The 26,464-nt window shown below is 36.4% G+C and overlaps 1 protein-coding gene across 4 annotated transcripts in view; it reads right to left on the bottom strand.

Moving 5' to 3' along the window:
- Positions 1 to 26,464, bottom strand: part of ZRANB3 (zinc finger RANBP2-type containing 3) — a 362,849-nt gene that overhangs the window by 127,597 nt on the left and 208,788 nt on the right. For all 4 annotated transcript variants that reach the window (XM_058301088.2, XM_058301086.2, XM_058301085.2 and 1 more), the window contains one exon: positions 23,286 to 23,371. In XM_058301088.2, the coding sequence (XP_058157071.1) occupies positions 23,286 to 23,371 (86 nt within the window). The remainder of the gene's footprint in view (positions 1 to 23,285; positions 23,372 to 26,464) is intronic.

Below are 26,464 nucleotides of genomic sequence, written 5' to 3'. Positions count from 1 at the left end.
TGTCACTGAGGGAAGGGGGAGGGAGAAAGCAACAGCAGTGAGGCCTAAGGACAAAACCTCGGGCTGCTAAAAAGGCTTGAAAAAGAAGCTTCACAGTGCCCGGTACTCTGCCAGGGAATCTCTGTCTTGGCAGGGCCATGATTTTGAGCTGCTGTCCTGTGCCCCAGCCCTCCCCGCTGGGGTCAGATCTCATAAGCCTAGGCATGTGGCACGGATGCAGAGAGTTCCAGTGCCCCAGCCTCTTCCCTCCCAGGATTACAATTCTGTGGGGGCTTGTAGGCAAACCCTTTTAAAATGGAGAACCAAAGGGAGGCATTAAACACACTGTAGGCCTTAATTCCATTCACCAATAAGCTCCTGGACTGCCTTGCTAATAAATATGTTACTGGATTTTGACTAGGTTCTTGACTATGCTGCAAAAATGAATTTTAAAAGCCCATTGGGTGAGTTAGGCCAGTAATTTATTCAAGGAAGGGAGGGCTGAGAAACTGGAGAAAATAACAGACCATGGGTCCCTGGTGAAGAGGAAGGGGCTGAAAAGTGATAAAGTGGGCTGATTTACAGAATACAATTCCTCATTATAGATTATAAATTCCCAGGTTGTACTTGTGTGGCAACCATGGCAGGGGAAAAATGGCAAGAGAAAGTGCAGAGGGCAGGAACAGGGATCCAAAAGCAAGACAGCATCCAGACCTTGTGCCTGCTTTTCGAATCATTAATTATTCCACACCTTTGCTAATGGAAGGGGAGGAATTCCAGCTGTTTGCTGTTTTGATTGATTACCTCACCCATCAATCTCACTTGAGGGCCCAATGATAAAATCCTTGGGGAATATCCGGGGCTTCTCCTGGCTTCCGGAGGAAGTCTTGTTCTGGAGGGCAGAATCTTGTGTGTGTAGGGGTGGGGGGGGGGGGTGGGGTTGGAGGGGCGTCTTCCAGCAGCCATCTTGTGGTTATTGATGTCCACATGGACTTCTTGCCTGGTTCCAGATCCATCCATTGATTCCCTATTTACTAGCCAGCTTCATCTACATTCATTATGCATTAACTCCCCATTCTCCCTGGCAATTTATATTCTAATTTCTATCTAGATGAGCTTGCATATTCTCTGATTCTTTGTGGTTACCATGGGCTTAAATTTAACATTCTAAGTTGAAAACAATCTTGTTTCCTTTGATACCACTTAACTTCAAGAATATGCACAAACACGTTCCTAATCCTCTCCATCCCCCACCTTTTTGCAGTTCTTGTCAGAATTTACATGTTTATACATTATGAGTCAAAGTCACTGATTTATCTTTACATTTTATAGCATATGCCTTTTACATCTTATAATAATTTAAAAATGGAGCTATAAACCAAAAATACATTAGTACTAACATTTATAAAAAAGTTTTTAGGCTTTTGTTTTATTACAGAAGTTGTAGGTTTACAGAAAAATCCTGCATAAAATACAGAGTTCGAATATGCTAGCCTATTATTAATAGCTGCATGAAGGTATGGTATTTGTTATAATTATTGTAAGAATATTATAATTGTACTATTAACTATAGTATATAGTTTATATTAGGGTTCACTGTACCTTAATATTGTACAGTACTTTTTTTTAATCTTCCTCTCTCTCTCCCCTGCCCTGCTGTTTTTGCTGTCCATGCCTATATGCTGTATGATCTTCTGTATCTATTTCTCTTTTTGTCTTCTCTTCTTATCTTTCTCCTCTAGGATTCACTGGAATTTGAACTTGGGGACCTCTGATGTGGAAAAAGGTTCCCTGTCAATTGTGCCACATCAGTTCCTGGTCTCTGCTGCGCTTCACCTTGACTCTCCCCTTTGTCTCTCTTTTGTTGCATCATCATCTTGCTGCATAACTCACTTGTGCAGGCACTTGGCTCACCATGTGGGCACTGGTTTGCCACATAGGCATTAGGGCCACGTGGGCACACGTGTGGGCACTCAGCTCACTGCGTGGGTGCTTGGCTTGCCACATGGGCACTGGCTCACCGTGTACAGATGCTTTCTCTCTTCTTTTTCACCAGGAGGCCCCAGGGAAAGAAGCTGGGTCCTCCCATATGGTAGGTGGAGGCCCTATCACTTGAGTCACATCCTCTTCCCATACAGTACTCTTCTATATTTAAAATTTTTAATTCTAGTAAGATATATTCAACCTAAAATTTCTCCTTTAACCACATTCAAATATACAAGGCAGTGTTGTTCATTACATTCACAATTTTGTGCTACCATCACCACCATCCATTAAAAACACGTTTCCATTAACTGAAATAGAAAATCTGTACAATTTAAACATTAACTTCCCATTCCCCATCCCTACCTCGGCCTCTGGTAACCTATATTCTAGATTCTGACTTTCCGAATTTGCTTATTCCAATTATTTCATATCAACTAGAACATAATTGTCCTTTTGTGTCTGTCTTAGTTCACTTAACATTATGCCTTTAAGGTTCATCCATGTTGTCCCATGCATCAGGATTTCATTCCTTTTTATGGCTGAATAATATTCAATTTATGTATATGCCACATTTGGATTAGCTGTTTATTGACTGATGGACATTTGGGTTGCTTTCATCTTTTGGCAATTGTGAATAATGCCACTATGAACATCAGTGTGAAAATATCTATATGAGGCGCTGCTTTCACTTCTTTTGGATATATGTGCAAGTGGGATTGCTGGATCACATGGTAATTCTATTCTTAACTTTCTCAGAAACTGCCAAACTGTCTTCCAAAGAAGTTGCATCATTTTATATTCCCACTAATAATTAATGAGTTTTCATATTTCTCCACATCCTCTCCAACACTTTTTTCCACTTTATTAATAGTAGCCATTCTAGTGGGTGTGAAATAGTATCTCATTGTGGTTTTGATTTCTACTTCCCTAATAGAAAAGATATTGAACATCCTTTCATATGGTTTTAGGCCATTTGTACATCTTCTATAGGGAAATGAAGATTAAAGACTTTTGCCCATTTTTTATTGGGCTGTTGTCTTTTTCTTGTTGAAGTGAAGGATTATTTTATATATTATGGATATTAAACCCTTATTGGATATGTGGTTTCCAAATATTTTCTCCTGTTGGATAGATGTCTTTTTTACTCATTTCTTCTCTTAATGCCTACTTCCATATTTACTTGATATTTTATATTGTACTATTTTGTATCTTTCTGAGTATATTTCTCATGTATTCTTTGTGGTTACCATGGGTTAATATGTAACATCCTAAATTGACAACAATCATATTTGATTTCATACCAATTCATTTTCAATACCCTATTTCTATATATACTTTTTCTATATCCCTTTTTGTGTATTTGTTACAAATTTATATTTGTATATTGTTATCTCTACTTTTTATGCATTTGCATTTTAGCACCCATAGGTAAGAAGTGGAGTTACATAACAAAAAAATACAACACGAAAAGTACTGGCATTTATAGTTATCCGTTTGGTTACCTTGATCAGAGATCTTTATTTCTTTATGCTCCTTTGAACCACTGTCTAGTGTACTTTCCTTTTATTCTGAAGAATTCCCTTCATTATTGCTTTTATGGGAGTTCTAGTGGAAATGGACTCCCCCAGCTTTTGTTTATCAGGGAATGATGTCTTAATCTTTCCCTCATTTTTAAAAGAAAGTCTTGCCAAATAAATTCTTAGTTGGCAATTGTTTTTTCCAGCACCTTAAATACTTCATACTACTACTGTCTTCTTGTCTTCTTGGTTTCTGATATGAAATCAGCACTTAATCTTAGTGGGATTCTCTTGTACATAACTTGTTGCTTTTCTCTTGTAGCTTTCAGCACTCTCTTCCTTGTCTTTGGCATTGGCCGATTTGATTAGTCTGTATTTGGGTGTTGTTCTCTTTGAGTTTATCCTGTTTGGAGTTTGTTGGGCTTCTTGAATGTGCATCTTTCCTTAAATTTGGGAAGTGTTCTGCCATTATCTCTTTGAATATTCCTTTTGTCCCTTTCTCTCTCTCTTTTCCTTCTGGGACTCCCAGAATGTATATATTGGTATGATGTCCCACAGGTTTATTAGGCTTTGTTCATTCTTTTTTATTCTGTTTTCTTTCTGTTCCTCAGCCTGAGTCACTTCAATTGTCTTACCTTTGAGATTACTGATTCTTTCTTCTTTCACCTCCAGTTTGCTATTGAAACCATCTAGAAGTTCCAGATTTCAGTTATTGTGGTCTTCAACTCCAGGACTTCTCTGAAGAAATTCCCATATTGCTCATTCTTTATCATATCCTTTTGTTCTTTCTTCAGGTTTTCTTTTTTAAAAATATTTTTAAAAAGATTTATTTTATTTTTTATTTTGCACACACACCCCTCATTGTATGCACTCACTGTCTGCTCTCTATGTCTGTTCATTGTGTGCTTGTCTTCTTTTCAGGAGGCACTGGAACTGAACCAGCGACCTCTCATGTGGAAGGGTGGCACCTAATTGCTTGAGCTATTTCTGCTCCTTGTTTGTTGTGTCTCTCATTGTGTTTTCCCCCTTGATGTGTCTCTCATGTGTTTTCCTCCTAGTGTCTCTTTGTTGTGTTATCTTGTTGTGTCAGCTTGCCATGCCAGTCTGTCGCATCACATCACTGTTTTGCTTGTCTTCTTTAGGAGTCTCCAAGAGCCGAACCTGGGCCCTCCCATATTGTAGGTGGGCACCCAACTGTTTGAGCTGCATCTGCTTCTCTCCATGTTTTATCTCTTTGAGCATAGTGAGGATCATGTTTTTCAAGTTTCTGTTGGGTAAATCCAAAGTCTTTTCTTCTTTATTGATGGTTTCTGTATTTTTATCCTGTTCTTTGGATAGGCCATCGTTTTCTGTTTCTCTTATAATCTTTTGTTGCACACTGTGCATTTAAATGTTTTATTAGAGTGTTAACTCTGGGATCGAGTCCTTGAAATGTCTCCTCCTTAAGTTTGTATCTTGCTGGTGATATTGGGAAATTTTCTTGAATGCCAAGAGCCAATCAAAAACAAACAAATCAAGGCAAAAAGTTCCTTTCACTGTCTTTGTAGATTAGCTTTGCTTTGGCTGGTAGTTTCTTTCAGAGTTTAGCACTCCTATCAAGAAGACCGAACCAAGGAAAATGCAAAGTGCAGCGTCCTCTCTGTCTTATCGGAGACTGGATGGAGCTGGAGCAGTGGAGCCAGCTTCTTTTCCTGAGCTTTTATTTGCCTTAGAAAAATAATTCCTTATTTATAATTTAAAGGAGTTCCAGAATGGCCCTTACACTCTTTGAAATAGAACTCTCCTTCCCATTCTTGAAGTTCTTTTTTTTTTTCTATCTGATTGCATGTTTTTGGTGCATCACTTTGCTGAACGCCTCTATGCACCAGTATGGGATGACTTTTTTCTTTTTTTTACCAGGAGGTATGGGGGATTGAACCCTGATCCTCCATATGGTAAAGAGTAATTCAATTGCTTTAGCTACAGCTGCTTCTCCTTGGAGCTCTTTTTTTTCCCCCCTCCTTTCCCCTCCCCCCCACCCTGCTGTTTTTTGCTGTGTACATTTGCTGTGTGATCTTCTGTGCCTATTTCTCTTTTTGTCTTCTCATTTTTCTCCTCTAGGATTCACTGGGATTCACTCCTGGGGACCTCTGATGTGGAGAGAAGTTCCCTGTCACTTGAGCTACCTCAGTTCCTGGTTTCTGTTGCACCTTACCTTGACTCTCCCCTTCGTCTCTCTTTGGTTGTGTCATTATCTTGCTGTGTGACTCACTTGCGCAGGCACTAGCTCACTCACTGTGCAGGTACTTGGCTTACTGCACAGGCACTGACTCGCCATGCGGGCACAACTTTTTTTACCAGGAAGCTCTAGGGATTGAACCTGGATCCTCCCACATGATAGGCAGGAGCCCAATCCCTTGAGCCACATCTGCTTTCCTGGAGTTCTTTTAAATGACTTAATTCAGGGGTCCTTTGCCCCAGCCACTTCAACTTAATTGTTTCTCACACCGTTCCAGCTGTCTGTAAGCCATTCTCTGCCCTCAGGACAAGCTCTGGGAGGGTAAGTCCTGGACATATTCCCCACACTCAGTCTCTTAAAACTTCTACTCCATAGATAGCCAGTGATATACATACAGCCCAGTATGGTACAAAGGGGTCCCTCTACCCCCTCTGGAACAGGGCCAGGGACTCACAATGGTAGCACAAGCTGGCTTCACCCTGAATTATGGAGGGGGTGGAGAAAGAACCAACAGAGGTACAGGAGCTTCAATGGTTTTTGAAGCTGCATTTTCTTGATTCTGCACTTACCTAGTTAATGCAACCCTTCAACTGTTCCCATAGTTTTGAGGTAGGTTACTGTCTTTAAGATACTTCTGCTGCTTTGCCTAAAGGAGGCTGGAACAAGGGCAATTCTCAGAGATCTGACCAAGCTCATCAAAGGGAGAGACGTACAATCAAACCACAGGCACTGGGATTTTGGCAGTCTAGGTCTTTATATCCCACACTGGCACCAGCACGCCACACCAGGAGCTGAACTTCAGTCTCCATTGCTGCCTGCCACAAGGCTGGGGGAGAAGAGATAGTAGCCACTGCAGAGGGTGAAATTTACTGGTATTTTTCGCACTTATGGGCCTCTTCTGTACGCTCTTCTCTGGACACTGTCCAATGTTCCAGCAGATTCTGGAATTTCAAAGTTGAATTCAGACAGTTTCTGCCCATTCAGGGTTGTTTTGGTGGAGGGACTGATTCCTGGAGCTTTCTTTTCCACCACCTTTGCATAATCCCCTCTACTAAACTGATTTATGAGAATAACTTTGGGAAGTTGAATGTTCTGAGACAAACTATGCCTCTCAGAAGATTGTACATATTTCTCAGAATAACTAGACACCTGAGTATTCTGTATCTGAAACTGCAGGAAAAAGCAGAGGGCTGCCAATTCATTCAAAGAATATAGGAATTCAGATGCAGCTGAGACTTGTATATGGGATAAATGGCATCTGGTAAGTACATTCTTTCTTTATTAGTGAAGTTCTTTGAACTCTGCAGAATAGTAGATTCTGAAGCACTAGTGAGGCAGGCAAGTATAGGGAAAAAGGAAAAGATGAGTCACAGCTGAGATCCATGAGTCATAGCTGGGACCCAACAGAGACCAGGGACGTGAGACCCAACCCAGAAAGCCCCTGAGGAAAGGCTGCTACAAAGAACTAAGCTGGAACGACCTTCCTGAGGAACTCTGGATACCATGAAACAGGCCTCCCTATTGGACAGGATAACCCTCAAACAAAAGGCTTCATCATTGGCCCCCTGAGAGCTGACAGATGGGGCAACCAATTAGAACAGCAAACAGCTGGGCTCCTCCCCAACATTAGGAAAGGGGAGGAGTAAGTAAGAGTAGCCTTAATAAAAGCAGTCCCCCAACACTAAATGCTCTCTCTTTACCAGGAGGAGCCCACATCCACATCTTGGGTGTGTACTTCTGTTCTTTTCTCTCGTTTCCCAATAAACACTTTTTACTGGCCTAACTAAACTGGTATGTTCTTAAATTCTTTTATGTGACATAGCCAAGTACCTAGAGGAATCCAGCAACCCTTGACTTTACTAGGAGCCAATTCAGTGAAATTAAGTGTAACCATAAGCATGACCATTTCCAATAAAAAGGCCCACCAAATCAAGTGCTACAAAGGAGGAACATTTCCCTCAGTGAGAAGGTGATTTATTGCAAGTGCACAAGCAAGGAACTGAGGGAATCTTCCCTTAAACCAGTTCAAAGTGAGAAGGGGTCTAAGGTTTTATAGAGGGAGTGAGGGTTGAGGATCAAGTGATGACTTAGTGATGCATTCCTGCCATGTGGGTGATGACTCTGGAATTTTTTATAGGTTCACCTGTATTATCTCCTGTATGTAAAACTCCTGTTTGATGTCCTCATTCACAGGGAGGCTGCAGATTTCCTGGGCTATAAGCTGCTCCTGGCACTATTCTGTGATTTTGCTGAGATGTTATCTTATTCCTGACTTTCCTGGCAGTAAAACTGGGAAGGTCTGGTTATTGTCCTTCTAGGAACTAAGAACAAAGTGTAAGCTACTAAGATTAGGTTAAAACAAAATCATTTCTACTCCACCTGGGGAAGGTATTTGAATTTTTCAGAGCTTCATAAGAAAAGAAGTATTTAATAAGCACATTTTCTAGCTATCAGAAATTCAAAAGGGAAGTGGATGTGGCTCAACTGATAGAGCATCCTACCATATGGAGAGTCTGGAGTTTGACCCTCAGGGCCTCCTGACCCATGTGGTAAGCTGGTCCATGCTCAGTGCTGCAGTGCACAAGGAATGCCGTGCCACACAGAGGTGCCCCTGCATAGGAGTGCCCCACATGCAAGTAATGCGCCACGCTAGAAGAGCCACCCTGTGTGAAAACAGTCCTCCCAGGAGTGGTGCCACACACATAGAGAGCTGATGCAGCAAGATGATGCAACAAAAAAGAGATGCAGTTTCCCAGTGTTGCTGGATAATGTAAGCGGACACAGAAAAACACACAGCCAATGGATACAGAGAGCAGACAATGGGTGGGGAAGTGGAGGGAAATAAATAAAATAATTCTTTAAAAAAATGTTAAAAAAAAGAAATTCAAAAGATTACTGTTTCATGCTGTTTTAGTACCGAAAATATTAAAATTATCAAAATTATTGTGGCTCAAGATCAAAAGAATCTCAATAAACCAAGGCTAAAGTAATTACCAAGACATAGTACCCCTAGAATTAGAGATGAATATATGAATCCAGAAACTATTTTCTGGCTGTTGAGATAAAGTTTTGGGGCCATTAAAAAATCTTCCTAGATCTCTATGAAAATATATTAATTCATGAAATTACTGAAAGTTAGAATTAGAATTAATATCCCTTATGCAAACCTGGAATTAGCAATGGTGAGTCCAAATGTATGCTCTGTAATGACAAGGCAAATGTATTATTCATATTTGTATTCCTAGCATGTACCATGGTGCATGACACATAGTAAGCATTATTTTATGAATGAATGAATGAACTGACTAATGAATATCCTCCACATTACCGGAGAATAGTTCATTACGTTAAATTCTTAGACAACATTTAGATTCAATTTTAAATGTTGAATTAGATGTTCAATTCCTCAATTTTAAATAACAAACAGACTATACTTTGGCATGATTATTGCTAGTGGTATGGCACATCTGAGCATCATTCAGATGCTACAAAGGAATTTAGACATACAGGAAATAAGGTTTTCCTTCTGAAAATTAAACTATCAAAATTCAAATACAATGAAGTGATTTGTTATTGTAAGCAACAAACAGAGCAACAACTGAAGAATCTGAGAAGGGACACATCATTAATCTTGGCAAATTAATTATATCTATGAATTTTTTCCTTAAATAAACCCTTTTAACATGAATGAAAGGAATTTAAAAGGTATGAAATAATAAGAATGAACAGAATGAAAGAGAAGAAAATAGGAGATAAGGATTTCAATTAAATTTTGGAAAAGGAAAAGTAGAAGGATGTTCTGGTTATAACATGGCAAACTGAACACAAACATTTATCCTCAATCAAAATGAGCACAGAGGAAAAAGACCATCAGAACAAAGAGAATGGAAGGAGAACAAGAGCAGACTATGTAAATATATTTCTTAAGGCAGAAAAAAATTAAGCTAGCAATGTCAACTATTTGTAGGAGCTAGAAATATATGAAAAAACTGAATATCAAGAATCCCTGTAAAACCCTAGAACTTCTCAGGAATTGAAAGCACTAAGTGATTTGGAAGGTGGGATTAAGTATAGCATGTTAACTTTCCATGCCATGATGTTATTATCCCTCTGATAGTATTTGATAGTTTTATTCTGTAGAGAAACTGAATGAGAGGTCAAACCTAGAGAAGCCAAAAACAGAAGAAGGTAAGGGAGAGGTACTATGTGGAAGTCACGGAAAATGATATAAAGTCTTCAGACTGAGCACTGAGCACATCTCCCTCCTTCCCATGTATATATCATAAGGATGGGAGCTAGGTTTAAACACCCACACATTCATAGCATGGGAATAAAGGATTCTTTTTCTCTTTAAAACTTCAAGGGTCACAGAAAGACAACCTCCACAAAATGACATTTGGATATTCCTCAATGAAATTTCTAGTTTACAAGGTTTCTAATCAGCTTTCTACAGATTTATTCTTGAATATGGATCACCAGGCATTGAAGATACTTCAGAGAAAACAGATTTAATGCAGAGAATAGAAAAGTCAAAAACAAAAAAACAAAAAACAGAACCTAGAAAAACTGCAGCAACAAGTTATAATTATAACTTCAAGAATAAAAGAAGATACTGTATCTAAAAACAGGAGGCTATGAATAAAAGGAACAGAGAATAAGAAAAGGCAGTTAATGATTTAAAACAATCTTGCTACTTTCTCTAAATAAAACAAAAAGTTCAACAGAAAGATTGGATGAGAAAGCGGAACTCTCCCAAAAAGTAAAAATAAAAACAAACAAAAAACCCCCATAAAAAATGGAAGGAAGGAGGGAGGGAGGGAGGAAAAGAAGGAAATCATTGAAGGACTAATACATGAAATAAAAGGAGTAAGAGAATGCAAGATTAAAGGAAAGGAGAGGAAAAAGTTAAATATGAATAATTACCAGACATAAGCACTCAAGTAATAAGACTGAAAAAGAACAGTTACTACCTAGCACATGAATAAAAAGGATCCTAACACAGGCATGTTTTTTATGAAATTAAAGAAAAATGATGAAGGAAGATCCCAAGAGCTTCCAGAGTAAGGGGAAAGACACATAGACATGAAATATATAAAGGACAAAAATCATAATGGCAATATTCTTCACAGTAACATTGGTTCAAATACATCACTATCATTGATAGAAAGAACATCAGGAGAGATGATCAAAAGGAAACAGAGAACTTAAACAGTATGATAAATGAACTAGTCCTAACAGACTTATACAGAACATTGCATTCCAAAAGATCAGAATATACATTTTCTCAAGGGTGCATGGACCATTCTCCACGATAGACTATGTGTTGGGTCACAAAAGAGGTGTCAATAAATTTTAAAAAACTGAAATATATGAAGTACTTTCTCTGACCATAAAAGAATGAAGCTAGAAATAAAATGTGTTATATACATAATATGGAATATTATTCAATTGTAAAAAGGAATGAAGCCCTTTGAGTTTATCCTGCTTGGACACAAACAGGACAAATATTGTATGATTTCACTGTTATGAACTAATTATAATGTTAGCTCACAGAGTTAGAATCTAGAATTTAGGTTACTAGGAGGTAGACTGGTGTTAGTGAATGGGGAGTTGCTATTTAACTTGTATAGAATTTCTATTTAGTCTAATGGTAAAGCTTTGGAAATGGACAATGATGGTAGCACATTATTTTAACTGTAATCAACAGCACTGAATTATATAGCTGAATTTGTTTAAAAGAGGAAAATTTAATATATACATGTATATATTATTAGAATAAAAATTAAAAGATAAAACATAGGACTTTACAACACAGTGAACCCAATTATAGATGATGGACTATAGTTAATGGTATGAGTATAAGAATGTTCTTTCATGAAATATAACAAATGTATGATACTAATATGAGGTAGAAGTAACAGGGTGGAAAAAAAGAAAAATACATTTAACATAAATAATGGATGACAGCTAGAACCATTTTAATAATCTTTCATCAATTGCAACAAAGGTAACTACTGTTTAAAAAATCGTACAACTATACAAAAACTATATAAACATGAATGTTCTACACTGACACATAGGTAGAAGGACATGTACAGTATGGACCTATTTATGTAAAATTAATTTATTTATGTAGCCATCTATCCATCCATCCACCTACATAGTTAGCTATCATCTATCTATCCTTATATACCTAAACAGAGAGGCTTTCTGCAGGAAAAGTCAAGAAAACACATTGATAGTGGTTATCCCTGCACAGTGAGATTTCAGTGGATTTCTATTTAATTTCTTTAGTCTTTTCTCTATGTTTGATTGGTTAAAAAAAGCATGAATCATTTTTCCAAAAGCAATAAATTATCTTTGAATTAGTAGAAATAAAGGAAAAATAAACAATTTACAAGATAATGTTAAAGCATGGGACACGGTAATGCTTCTAAGTAAAAATTAGGAGATTATTGCATCACATCTAGGCTAGATTAAAACTAAGTAAAAATTATTACATATAAGGATCAGGGTAGAAATAAAGAAAAAATAAAACAGTTTAAGTATAGTAGATTGGGGTAGTATTTTTCTTTTCCATTTTTATTGTTATGGTGTTATTTTTACAGTTTTTACTCATATTAAGTCCAAATCTATGTTTCCCATTAAATTCCTAGTAGTTTTGCCCTCTGGGACCTCAAAGACAGAAATCTAATTATTTTTTAAAATGTCAGATCTTTAAATATTTAAAGACTTCTTCCCCCTAGGTCTTCTCTTTTTCAAATTCCTATAGGCTTCATAATAGCAAGCACTATGTCTTACTCATCTTTCTATTGCCGGCAGCTCTTAAATAATGTCTTAAATATAGTGGGCAATCAATAATATTAGGCATTTGGAGAACTGAATATGAGGTATCCTCATTATTCTGATGACCCTTTCCCAGATATGCTTCATTTGGTAACATGCTTCTTAAAATGACTTTTAGTTCCTTCTCAGTTCCTTATACTCTTTCTCCAATGACTTCTTCAGTATACTTCAATCATTCCACTCCTACGGCAATAACCCAGGCCTCAGTCATAGCTCCCCTGCTTAAATGCAGGCATTTCACTCTCTACTACCCTGTCCTCTAGCCCACTTGCTCAATATACCCACTATTTCTTTACTAGCTCATCAGGACTTTTCAATTGACTGCTCCACCATTTCACATCCATAATATCCTCCCGACTTTCACATTATTCCTCACCCTGTTTTGATTTCTGAGTCCATACCTGAACTCTGTTCTTATCAATATAGCCTAAATCCCCTTGTCCCACTAAGCATCCAAAGCTGTAGAAAAAAATCCTGATCCCTTGAAGCTGGCTTAAAGTTTGTCCCCAGGCTGCTGGGTGTGGGGAAACTGTACCTTAGAGTAGACTGGTTCTGCTATAAATCTAGAGTTGCTGATCTGAAATGGGCATTCAGTGCTGCATAACAATCCTACCACACTAATCTCATTGTTTCATTCATCCAATGTGGCAACATTTAAAGCTATGTCAACATTCATCAAAACTTTAATCCCCCACTTTTCCATTTCTCTGAACATGACAGTCCTCTTTTCACAGAGAAAATTTGTCATCAGTAGCAAATTCTCTCAATTTCCTACCACTCAAGAAATTTTGATATATTCCCCAAAATACAATACTATGCAGCCATAAAAAAGAAAGAGGAAGTTCCTTATGTGTACAAAAAAAGGACAAGAGTAAAGAACAAAACAATGTGAATATTTATATTACCATCTGTGTAAAAATATGAATTTGCTTTAATATGAATATGTCTGTGGAAAGATACTAAAAATAACATACGGTGGCCTATAAGGATGGAACTAAGGTGAAAGGGAGATTTTTCAATGTATTTAATACTCTTATATAGCTTTAGAATATTTTGAATCATGTGAAAATAGCATCTTAAAAAATAGCAAGCTAAACTTATAAATCTAACCATGCATGTCTCTTTCATGCTTTAAAACCCCACACAGGGAAGCAGATTTGGCTCAAGTGATAGAGCATCCACCTACCACATGGGAGGTCCAGGGTTCAAACCCAGGGCCTCCTGACCCGTGTGGTGAGCTGGCCTATGCGCAGTGCTGATGTGTGTAAGGAGTGCCGTGCCACGCAGGGGTGTCCCCTGTGTAGGGGAGCCCCACAAGCAAGGAGTTAGCTCTGCAAGGAGAGCCGCCCCATGCAAAAAAAAGAACAGCTTGCCCAGGAGTGGCACCGCACACATGGAGAGCTGATGCAGCAAGATGACACAACAAAAAGGACCTCTTATATTTTTTGAATGTAACATTTAAAAAAAATAAAGAGAGGAAAAAAAATTATAGGAACACAAAGAAGGAGGAATGGAGAACAAGAAACATGTATATTATCTATGGAAAGCAAATAAAATTACAGAAGTCCTAAAAAAAAGGCATTCTCAGTGCCGCTGTCAAGAATGCAAGCAGAAACAGAAGAACACACAGTGAATGGACACAGAGAGCAGACAATGGGGCAGTGGGCGGGGAGGAAAGGGAGAGAAATAAATAAAAATCTTTAAAAAACAAAACAAAACAAAAAAGCCCACAAAACCTTCTTACTGCCATTATAAAGAAGAACAAGATTCTGTATTACATGATCCCAGTCTAACTCTGTCATTGTTTTGGCACCCTCTTCTTTGGCTGGCTTCTGTTTCCTCAGCAGCATAGCAGTCTCTCTTGCTCTGGGCCATAGCATAAAAATTCCCTGATTCTGGAATGTAAATAAACATTACTTTCCCACAAGAAGTCTCTTTTGGCCTCCATAATTTGATTAGTTCACTCTGGTATTCTCTGCCACAACTTCCTTTACTTCCCTTTCATGACACCATCACTATTGTAATAACCTCATAATGTCTGCCTTGAACACTTATTGAAGGCTGGCACCATGAAGGTCTTGTTCATTGATACTTGATTCCTAGCACAAGGCATGCATTTTACAGGTCCCCTATACATATATATTTTTTAAGATTTTATTGATTTCTCCCTACTCCTTCATCCATCGTTGTTTGCACTTACTGCGTCTGTTCATCTTGTTTCTTTAGGAGGCACCAGGAACTGAACCCAGGACCTCTAATGTTGGAGGGGGAGGGAGGAACCTAATTGCTTGAACCACCTCATTCCCTGCTTTGCTGTATCTCTCATTATGTTTTTCTTCTTGTGTCTTGTTACGTCATCTTGTTGTGTCAGCTCACTGTCTTGCTCATCTTCTTTAGGAGGCATCAGGAACATCTGCTCCTTGCTTTGTTGTGTCTCTTTTTTTTTCCTTCTTGTTGTCTCTTGTTGCATCATCTTGTTGTGTAAGCTTGCCATATGTGCCCATTATTCTAGCTCACTGACTTCTTTAGGAGGCACTGGGAACCAAACCATGGACCTCCCATGTAGTAGGCAGGAGCCCAACTGCCTGAGCCACATCTGCTTCCTTGTATTTTTTGTATGAATGTATTAACTCAAAATTAATCAACACTCCAGGTGTAATCTAATCAATGAGTGGAGTAGGACTAGCCCATCTTCTAGATATTACTTTGATTAATGTATTCTAATATTATATTACTTTAAATTTTTAAAATCAGTTATGACATACCATTGACCTCTTTTTAGCCTAGGGTTATTCAAAAGTAGAAGTCTTTTGGAACCAAACTGCTGATAATAGGTTTGGTTCCAACCTATTTGTATCACCCTTCTATACAAAGCAGACTTTCTAAGCCTGAGTGTAGAATTTATCTAATTAATATTCATCTAGTTATCTTTCAAGCTTATCTTTATTGTCTAGAATATTAACTCTTTCTCTCAGATTTGAGCCACTAACAAATGGAATAGATGTGAACTCTGTGTAGCCATGGGTAAGAACAATGAAGTAGACAGTGGTAAGGACAAAGTCCAATTTCATTCCATAAAAGATGTGTCTTTTTTCCCCCCTGCATTTGCAACTATTTTCATTCTTTATTTCCTTCATAAATTCTTTTTTTAAAATTTAATTTTATGATTTAAGTTATCTTTTAAAAAAGTTAATAGATCACAAAAAATGTTACAAAATATGAGGCCCCATATACCTCCCCAACCCCCACACCCCCACTCCTCCCACATCAACAACCTCTTTCATCATTGAGGCACATTCATTGCATTTGGTGAATACATTTTGGAGCACTGCTGCACCACATGGATAATAGTTTACATTGTAGTTTACACTCTCCCCCAGTACATTCAGTGGGTTATGGCAGGATATATAATGAAGTTGACAGTGACCCATTAATTAACACTCTTTGGGAATGGCTATAAATGGCATTTTCCCATTTCATAAAAATTCAGACAACTAATTCTCCTAAAAGATGGAACAAGCATGAAATATCAATGTCAAAGAAAGTTAAGAAAATTTCATAAATTACTATTTAGATAGGCTGGGATATCCTAGCTTTTAAGTATGACATCAGGGAGGAAAACAGTGTGCCTTTGAAAGAGAGTGGGTGCTGATAACAGGATTCCTGGCTGGATTATCTATTTGTCAACTTGTTGTGTGTCAAAGAATATTTATTAAATTACCAGTTCCTAAATTTTGCTTACTGCCAGAAAAAGTGAAAAAAAAAAAAAAAAAAGCTAAAGTCAAATAAATGGCAAGTCATTTAACCCTACCAGGTGTCTATAGAATGAGTTGGTGGGTGCGGAGGGGGGTTGCTGAATGATCTCTAAAGTTTTTTCTAGCTAAATAATTGAGCATTCAATGTGCTAATGTTTGACAATGAATGTGCTGCCTTTCCCAAATCATATTTGTATTTATAGCTTCCTCTAAATATATTCCAGTGGAATGAATGATGGTAGGCATTTTGGATATGGTATGTTGTGGCTGGGTAATATTTTCTGTGTCTCTCAAATCAAATCAGGCAGGTGGTTACCTAAACCCTGACTCCTCATCTCCAAACCACATTTCATTGTTATACTTCTGTTTGCCATCGTTTAGATATTTAATAAACCTTATAAAGGCAAAGTTATATTTGCTTGCTCAAGTTTCACTTAACTTTATTTTGAATACAATCATGACATTTCAAATATAAAATACAGATCTGCAAAATTATAGTGTAAAAATGACACCCTCAGAGCACCAAACCATTATGGGAAAAATATAACACTGCACAGACCAACTTAAAATGCCAGGAAATGCATGGATCTGAATCAGACTCTATGTAAACGTAGTATTTTTAAGGTAAAGAAGTGAAGGAATAACAAAACTTTTTAAATGAAACCTGGAAAAAAATTCCTTTTGAGAACCCTGATAATGATCTTGAATCGGCTTACTCTAGAACACAGGAAATAAATACAATCTCTACAATTGTAAAACATTTCCCAAATAGGAGTCTTTCTTTGAATCAATGCCTGAATTAATGAGCAATGAAGGAAGTTACACACTTCTATTGTAATATAACAAGTCCTAATCAGAAAACAAAAGAAGACAATGCTTTCAAACCACTAATGTTTTTCTATTCCCCAAAAGATATGTCTAGTAAATATGTTTGTTTAATGTAGACAAACTTTTGGCATTTACAGTATGTGAGAACTGTGATTATGGGCTTCCCAACAATATCTAAAACATAAGCTAAAAAGGTCTATAATGGAAACAAAATGAGTATTTAGGAATGCTTTACCAGTAACCTGACTTTGGCTGCAAGAAACTGGAACTCAGAATCAAAGGTAACTTAAATAACAAGGAAATTTGTTAGCACACATAACAGGAAATTCAGAGTTCGGGCAGGCTAATGGATTGGCTGATTCCCAGGTTCATTTCACCTTTCCACTGTGTTATCCAATAGGCTGGCCTTATCCAATCATAATATCTCACATGATCAGAAGACAGCTGCTAGCAACAAGTAGGACAACATGCTTCCTGTTTACACCAGGCTTAAGAATAAATTTGTTCTCACCCTTGGAACATCCTTTCAGTATGTTTAGGCATGACCAACACCAGACCAATAACAGTTATCTATAGAATGCTATGTTCTAACTGGCTTAGACTGACCAGAATCCACCAATGAAACTGGTCAACTTCCCCTGTGTTCTATGAATATACAGACATAAACCACATACACCTATACCTACCTATATGTATACCTAAATGAAATCAGGATTCTGTTTAGAAGGAGGCAGAGCATAGGGAACTAACAGTTTTCTCAATGGTTGCTACTGAATATTAATTTATGGAATTATATCAAAATTACTGTAATTTTCATTTTATGATTTAAGAAAAATCACTTGGTAAACACTAATGAGATATTACTTTGGCCAAACCAGCATCCAAGTGGATTTATAACTAAATCAAAACTGATTTTACTATATTAATTAAGCCTTCTATCACTAGAAAAACTAACTTAAAACTCTGTATTGATATATAACATATCACCCCAAAATATCAAGTGGTATCAATTTAAAATTCTTAATAGAAATGGGCCAAATTTCATTAAAATTGTTCAATTTTTCCCTTTTACATGAAAGTAGTAAAATAAATGTTTATAGCATCAGCTATATAAGAACTCTTAATAGCTCATTCATTCTAAGAAAAATAATTTCTCTTTTGGTCACGATAAAAGTCAGTATGAAGACAACCAAGACTTTGAATGACTGGGAAAGATTTTTCAAGTCACTTAAACCAACCCTACAAACTTAAAGAGCTCTGTATCTAAATTGTCAGATATTCTCTTCCAAAATATTTGTCTGATTATTATTATTTTTTAAAAGATTTATTTATTTCTCTCTCCTCCCCGCCCCCCCCCCATCTCGGTTGTCTGTTCTCTGTATCTATTTGCTGCGTCTTCTTTGTCCACTTCTGTTGTTGTCAGCGGCATGGGAATCTGTGTTTCTTTTTGTTGCGTCATCTTGTTGTGTCAGCTCTACATCTGTGCGGCACCATTCCTGGGCAGGCTGAACTTTCTTTTGCACTGGGCGGCTCTCCTTACGGGGCGCACTCCTTGCGTGTGGGGCTCCCCTACGCGGCACGGCACTCCTTGTGTGCATCAGCACTATGCGTGGGCCAGCTCCACACGGGTCAAGGAGGCCCGGGGTTTGGACCACAGACCTTCCTTGTGGTAGACGGATGCCCTAACCACTGGGCCAAGTCCACCAGGTCTGATTATTTTTTAACACTGCATCAGTTTTTCAAGAAAAAAGCTTGCCATCACCTGTGAATTTAGCAAGTGAATGACATCCATATCATGAAGTAACATGATAAAAAAACAGGGCTAGCATTCAGTGAAACAAACCCTGAAGAGATTTCAATATACTGTACAGGGATTATAACACTCTATAGGGCAAGTGTTCTGCCTTCAAGGAGCTTCTAGCTAACAACACACTCCAATGTAGAACAAAAAGCAGGATATAATTCAGTAGATCTGCATGTGCAGATCCCATGCCATTGATAACTGGTCTCTTGTCACAAACCTCTCAGCTAGCTGTGTACTCAAACTGAGTCTGGATAGTTGAACTAAAAACATTCAAACTGGGTTCCACTGTGCCCTACGGTTTCTGCAAGAAATTTAGTTCTGTTCCCAGTTTTCTAAGTGTTTTTATCAAGAAGGAGTTTCAGATTTTGTCAGATGTCTTTCTGTTATCAATTGAGATGATTGTTTTTTTTCCCTTTGTTCTCTTAATGTGGTATATTGCATTAATTGATTTCCTTATGTTGAACAACTCTTGCATGCCTGGGATAAATTCCACTTGATCATGGTATATAATTCTTCTAATGTACTGTTGGATTTGGTTTGCTAGAATTTGTTGAGGATTTTTGCATCTATATTCATAAGGGATATTGGTCTGTAATTATATAATAGTAATTATATTAATTGTGTTAATTCTTCTTGGAATATTTGCTTGTTTACTCATATGCTCATTGACATAGTGTTTTATAAAAACTTTCCAATATTTGCAACTATAATAGGTATAAAATGGTATCTTATTGTAGTTTTAATTTGAATTTCTCTTATGAGATATATATATTTAAAACTAAATTTCAAGTTTAAATTTTTTGTCCATTTTTCTCAGTTGTTGAAATTAATTGAAGAAATTAATCCTTTGTAATCTGCAACATGCAAATAATTTTTCCTAAGTTAAATATTTCTCTCATTACTTTGTATGTGGTATGTTCTAAAGGGCAGACCCCTTTTAAATTTTTATGTTATCAAATGCATCCAGTTTTTTATGGTTTTCCTACATTAAAGTTATAAAAGAATTCCTCTATGTTTTACCCATGGTTTTATTTAATAAGGTTTAAGCATTTGATTTATGTGATATTTATTTTGGTGTAAGAAAAAGAGAAAGGAACCCTTTTCCTTTCCTCAATACTTTATTTTTTCCTAATTTTCTTGACATCTCTGGCTTGTATGTTTTTTCATATGATATTTAGAATCAATTTTCAAAGACAAAATCTTTTTTTCCTCTGGATATAGATTTTATGTCTATAGATAAATTTAGGAATAAGTGAAATCTTTATAATATCAAATCTTCTCATCAGGGCATATGCTTTTTTATTTTTTTTGTCTTTTATGTCCTTAGGTAGAATTTTTAAAGTTTTTCACTTATTGCTAAATTTCTTTTTAGGTGGATTTTTTAGCAGTACATCATTTTGTTGCTATTGTAAACAGGATGTCTTTCTATATTATATTTTAAAACTAGTTACTATTTGTGTCAAGAGGGATATATGACATATCACTAATAACTTTTTGCTAAGATACCTGCATGAATTCTCTTTTACATGAACATTTTTGATTTTCTTAGCTCTTCCAAATAAATAATAGCAACAGAATAATGATAATTTTGCCTTTTTCTTTCCAATTTTTACCTTTTCTTTTTCTTTAGTGTAACCGAACTGATTAATACCTCCAGAATAAAGCTAAGCTGTAGTGATTATTAACATTTTTGCCTTGATTTTAGTGATTCATGTGGTGGTGGCTTTAGGGTTGAAATTAACACTCACATATACACATCTGTTCACATTAACACACAAACACATTTAGAAATATATATATAAGGGAAGTGGACTTGGCTCAACGGATAGAGCATCTGCCTACCACATGCGAGGTTCGAGGTTCAAACCCAGGACCTCCTTGACCCATGTGGAGCTGGCCCACACGCAGTGCTGATGTGTGCAAGGGGTGCCATGCCATGCAGGGGTGTCCCTGTGTAGGGGAGCCCCATGTTCAAGGAGTGCGCCCTGAAAGGAGAGCCACCCAGCGCAAAAGAAAGTGCAGCCTGCCCAGGAGTGGCGCTGCACACACAGAGAGCTGATGCAGCAAGATGACACAACAAAAAGAGTCACAGATTCCTGGGCTGAATACACAGCGAATGGACACAGAGAGCAGACAACTTGGCGGGGGGGGGGGGGGGGGGGGAAGGAGAGAGAGAGAGAGAAAAAATATAAATATACATAAGTATAGTGAGTGTACATATGTGTAAATACACACATACATATCCTATAGTTATTAAAAATTTTACTCAAAAATGCAGAATTTTTAATTAAATGATCAAATGACTTCCTAATATTAAACCATGTATGCATTCTTGATATGAATTACATTTGAAAATAGTCAATATATTAGGTCTTTTAATTAGTTGCTGGATTCTACTTGCTAATATTTCAGATTTCTGCATTTATAGTAATAAGTACCATCTTGTCTAATTTTGGTGTTAATGTTAGATAGGCTTTAACAAATAATTTGGAAAGATTCTATTTCTGTGCTCTGCAACCCTTTAAAAAGCATCAGAACACCATAACCATGCATAATTATTTTAGGGAATTGCAGAAAAGAAAAACAAAAATGGATACATTGGAGAAAAAAATAGAGTGATCCCTTTCACAAAAAGCTGATTTCTAGACTATAAAAAGACTTCGAATATATTAATAAGAAAAGAAAGCCTATAAATGTAGCAGAAAGAAGAATGAAGGACACAGAAAATTGAGAGAAAAAAAGTACAAATTAATGCTTTAATAACAATAACAAATACATTAAAATTACTGTCAGATTGGCAGGAATAAAATAGCTGATACTTCAACATGTTCACAAGACATGGGGAAACAATCTTATACACTGCTGACTGGGACTATAAATTGGTACAAGTTCTGTGAAGCACAATGTGAAAAAAATCTGTAAAACAAAAAATGCACATCCCCTCTCACATAGCAATTTCACTTCTACAAATTTACCTTACAGATTTATTCCCTTATGTAAGACATGAACTATCAAAATAGCTAATAATTACTGAGTGTTCATTATGTACCACTCACTGGTTAAGCCCTTTATAAATATTAATTTAAGTTTCATAATAATTCTCTGGAGAAGGCAAAAGTACTCTCAGTTTTCTGTGCTGAAGAAACTAAGCTAGGGGGCGGTAAAATTACTTGCCTAAAATGACATATCTGGTAGTGGAAGTGAAGGTAAAATGGGTATGGTTTACCTGTAACTTAAGTAGCTCTTAACCACTACAATATACCTTATAACATGTGCAAAGGCATTTATTGCTAAATTACATTCAACAGCTATAAACTACAAATTAATAATAGATTGCATCAATAATTTATGGTGAATCCACACAGTAAGAAACTTTGCAGCATTTAAAAAGAATGTTGAAGTTCCTTTAGTAACTGATACGGAAGGCTCTCCAATACATATTAGGTAAAGAAAGCAAACTGCAAAGCAATGCACAGATTATGCTACTATGTGTGTAGAAAAAATGAAATATTATACAAATACAATCATATGTGCTTCTTTATGCATAGACTATCTCCAGAAAGGTATACAAGAAACTGCCAATATTGGTTATTTGGATCCAGAATAGTTGTCTGGGAGGCACATTAGCCTAACCTTCACAGCATGGAAAGGACATTTAGTTTTCATTTGTGTAAAATGTGCATATTTATGTAGTTAAAACAAATTAATTAAGTAATTTAAAAATGAGTGGAAACAAATAATAAAAGAAAGAAAAGCTTTTTCATTATCTATTCCTTTCATTTATTTTACATATAGGTCATCCACATAAGATTTTATTTGAAGAAAAGATTCCATACCTAATACAAGTTTAAAAAATACTGGAACAGGGAGGCAGATTTGGCTCGACTGATCAAGCATCTGCCTACCATGTAGGAGGTCCAGTGTTCAAACCCAGGGCCTTCTGGCCAGTGCAGGGAACTGGTTCATGGACAGTGCTGATTAGCACAGGGATGTCCCCCACATAGGGGAGCCCCACACGCAGGGAGTGCACCCCTCAGGGAGGGCCACCCTGCACAAGGAAAGTGCAGCCTGCCTAGGAGTGGTCCACACACACGGAGAGCTGGCACAGCAAGATGATGCAAAAGAAAGAGACATAGATTCCTGGTGCCGCTGACAGGAATGCGAGTGACAAAGAAGAACACAGAGTGAATGGACAGAGAGAGCAGACAACAGGGGGGAGGGGGAAGGAGGGGGAGAGAAATAAATAAAATAAATCTTAAAAAAAAAATACTGGAACAAAGAATAACTAATAAAGTCTAATGATCACTGTAAAAATGTTAGGATAAAAGCTTACAGAAAATAGTTTGTCATACCTGATACGTGCATTACAATATCTTTTAGCATAGTCAGTCCATGTTCCAAATTTCTGTGGAAAGAGAGCTTCAATTTGCATGAAAAGCTGTAACCAAAACCAAAATAAAAAGTGTTAATATGATGTAATGTTTTCAAGGAAATTATTACCAGTATCATAAAACGAGTTAATAAAAGAGTAAAAAGGAAAAAGAAAATTTACCTACCTCTTCTTCCTCAAGCCCCCTTCCTCTACTCCACACTGCATCTGTACTATTTTATCCTTCAGGAATAATTGCTATCCATTTCTTTAATATACACCTATAGATTTCCTATGCGTATATTAGCATATGTATATATCCTTTTTTATTCATATGAATTGGATATTATATACACTATGACACAGCTAGAATTTTGTCCTATAAAACATGTCTTAAGACACATTTAAAGTACATATATATTTTTACTTAGTATTAAAATTATATAGGCAATGTATTACTATAATAAAGCACTGTTTATAACGTGAATAGTGATCCATTATTGTATAGCATGTTGTAAAGTACTTAAGAAATCTCCTAATGATGGATATACAGGCTGCATCTAGCTTTTATACAGTTAAAAAAATTAATAACTTCATGTAACTCTATGCATGTACAAATGAATATTTTTGTAGGCTGATGTATCTAAATATACATTTATATATATATATCCCTCTATCTGAGTTTATGTTAGATAGGTTGTTGAATATATTTTTAGAAATGGAATAGCTAAGTTAAAAAAGCATATGCTTTTTAAAATTTGAGAGATGTTACCATGTTACTCAGTAAAGACTGTCCCAATTTACATTCTCATCAATAGTACTAAGATCATAAAATCTTTTCATTTTTACAACTCTCATAGCCTGCACATAGTGGTTTACTGTTGTTTTAATATGCTTTTTAATAGTAACAGTTTTATTAAAATATAATTCATGTACCAAAAGCATTTCTGCTTTTAAAGTGTACAATTTAAAGTGTGGTTTTTAATATTCACAAAGTTGGGCATCGATCATAACTAATTTCCGAACATTCTTGTTATCCCCCCAATCCCCTGCCCCTTAGTAGTTATTTGCCACTCCCTCTCCCCCTGCCCTGGGCAACCACACTCTATTATCTATCTCTATAGATTTGCCTCTTCTGGACATTTCATATAAATGAATCATGCAACTGGTGATCTTTAGGGACTAGTTTCCCTAAATTAGCATGTTTTAGAAGTTTACCTAAATTGTAGCATATATTAGCACATCATTCCTTGATTCCTTGTTACAACCATATAATATTCCATTGTATGGATATCTCACATTTTGTTTATCCAATCATCAGTTGATGGACATTTGGCTGTTTCTCACTTTTTGGCTATTATAAATAATGCTACCATAAACATTCATGTTCAATTTTAATATGGGCATATATTTTCATTTCTCTTGAGTATCTACCTAGGAATGGAACTGCTGAGTTATGTGGTAACTCTATGTTTAATCATTTGGGAAAATGCTAGACTGTTTTCCAAAGTGACTATACCATATCACATTCCCACCAGGAATACATGAGGGTGCCAATTTATCTATGACCTCTCCAGTATTTATCAGTCTCACTTTTTTATTTTAGACATCCAGGTGGGTGTAAAGACACAGAAGAACAAAAAAAAGTATTAGACATATACAAAACAAAAAGCAACATGAGAGACATAAATCTAAATATTATCAATAATATCATTAAATAGGAATGGATTAAACAATCCAATCAAAAGGCAGAGATTGACAGACTAGATTAAGGAAAAAGGTCCATGTAATACTTCTCTAGATTCTTTAAGAGCTATACTTTGGATTTAAATATAAAAATAGATTGCAAGAGAGGAAACTATGGGGGAGCAGCCAGAAACTGGAATCTGGAAGAGATAGAAGACACTGCCAAGTGCATTGCCATGTAATGGAAAAGTCAAGGAATCCCAAAGATTGCTAGCCAGCCAGAAGATGTGGATCCTGGGAGGAAACAAGCTATTTAGCCTCTGAAACAGTGAGCTAATGAATTTCTGTATTAAGCCAAAAAAAAAAAAAATTAGGTTGAAAGAAAAAGAAAGGAACATAAATACCACAAAAAAGATATCCTATGAAACCACCAATAATAAGCAAGCTATAGCAGTTATACTAATATCAGCTAAAACAGACTCTAAAAGGAAAAAAATGTTACTGAAGATATAGACAGACATTTTATAATGATAAAAGGGTTAATCCATCAGGAACATATAACAATTACATATAAACATAAAAGAAAGTTCATAATAAATAAAATAAAAACTGACTAAATTGAAGTGAGAAATAGACAATTCAAAAATAATAGAGAATTTAATACTCTGTTCAGTAAGGAATATTAGAGGGAAACAGGAAGACTAGAACAATAGTATAAATCAACTAGACCTAACAGACATCTACAGGACACGCCACACAACAGAATATACATTTTTCTCATACAAACATGGAATATTCTCTAAGATAAATGCTCCACTAAGGCAGCAAAGAAACTTCAGTAGTTTTAAAAGGACAGATATCATATGAGGTATGTTCTCCAAACAAATGGAATGAAATTAGAAAAGAATAACAGAAATAAAATCGATGAATTCACAAATAAGAGGAAATTGAACAATACATTCCTAAATAACCAATAGGTCAAAGGAGAAATCACAAGAATTTACAGAGAATGAAATTGAAGACGTACATAACATACCATATGGGATGCAGTAATAGCAGTGCTTAGAGGGATATTTATAGCTGTACATGTATATCAAAAGAGAAGATCTCAGATCAATAACCTAACCTTGAATCATGAGATACTGGAAAAGGAAGGTAAAACTAAACCCAAAGCAAATAGAAGGAAGGAGCTAGCTTTATTGACAAAGGAAAAAGAGGGAGGGCACGAATTACTAAAATCAGAAATGAAAGAGGGACTATTACTACCAACTGTATTGAAATAAAAAAGGATTAAAAGGGAATACTATGAACAACTATAGGAAATGAATTAGATAATTTAGATTAAATGGACAAATTCCGAGAAAGACATAGACTACCAGAGGGACTTAATCTCAATAGACCTATAACAAGAGATTTAATTAGCAATCCAAGAAAAAAGACCAGATTCAGTTTCACCACTCAATTTTGCCAAACATT

Source organism: Dasypus novemcinctus, chromosome 7, assembly GCF_030445035.2.
Source record: "Dasypus novemcinctus isolate mDasNov1 chromosome 7, mDasNov1.1.hap2, whole genome shotgun sequence".
Taxonomy (NCBI): domain Eukaryota; kingdom Metazoa; phylum Chordata; class Mammalia; order Cingulata; family Dasypodidae; genus Dasypus; species Dasypus novemcinctus.
Note: the sequence above shows the minus strand (reverse complement) of the source record. Positions and strands in the feature narration are given on the sequence as shown.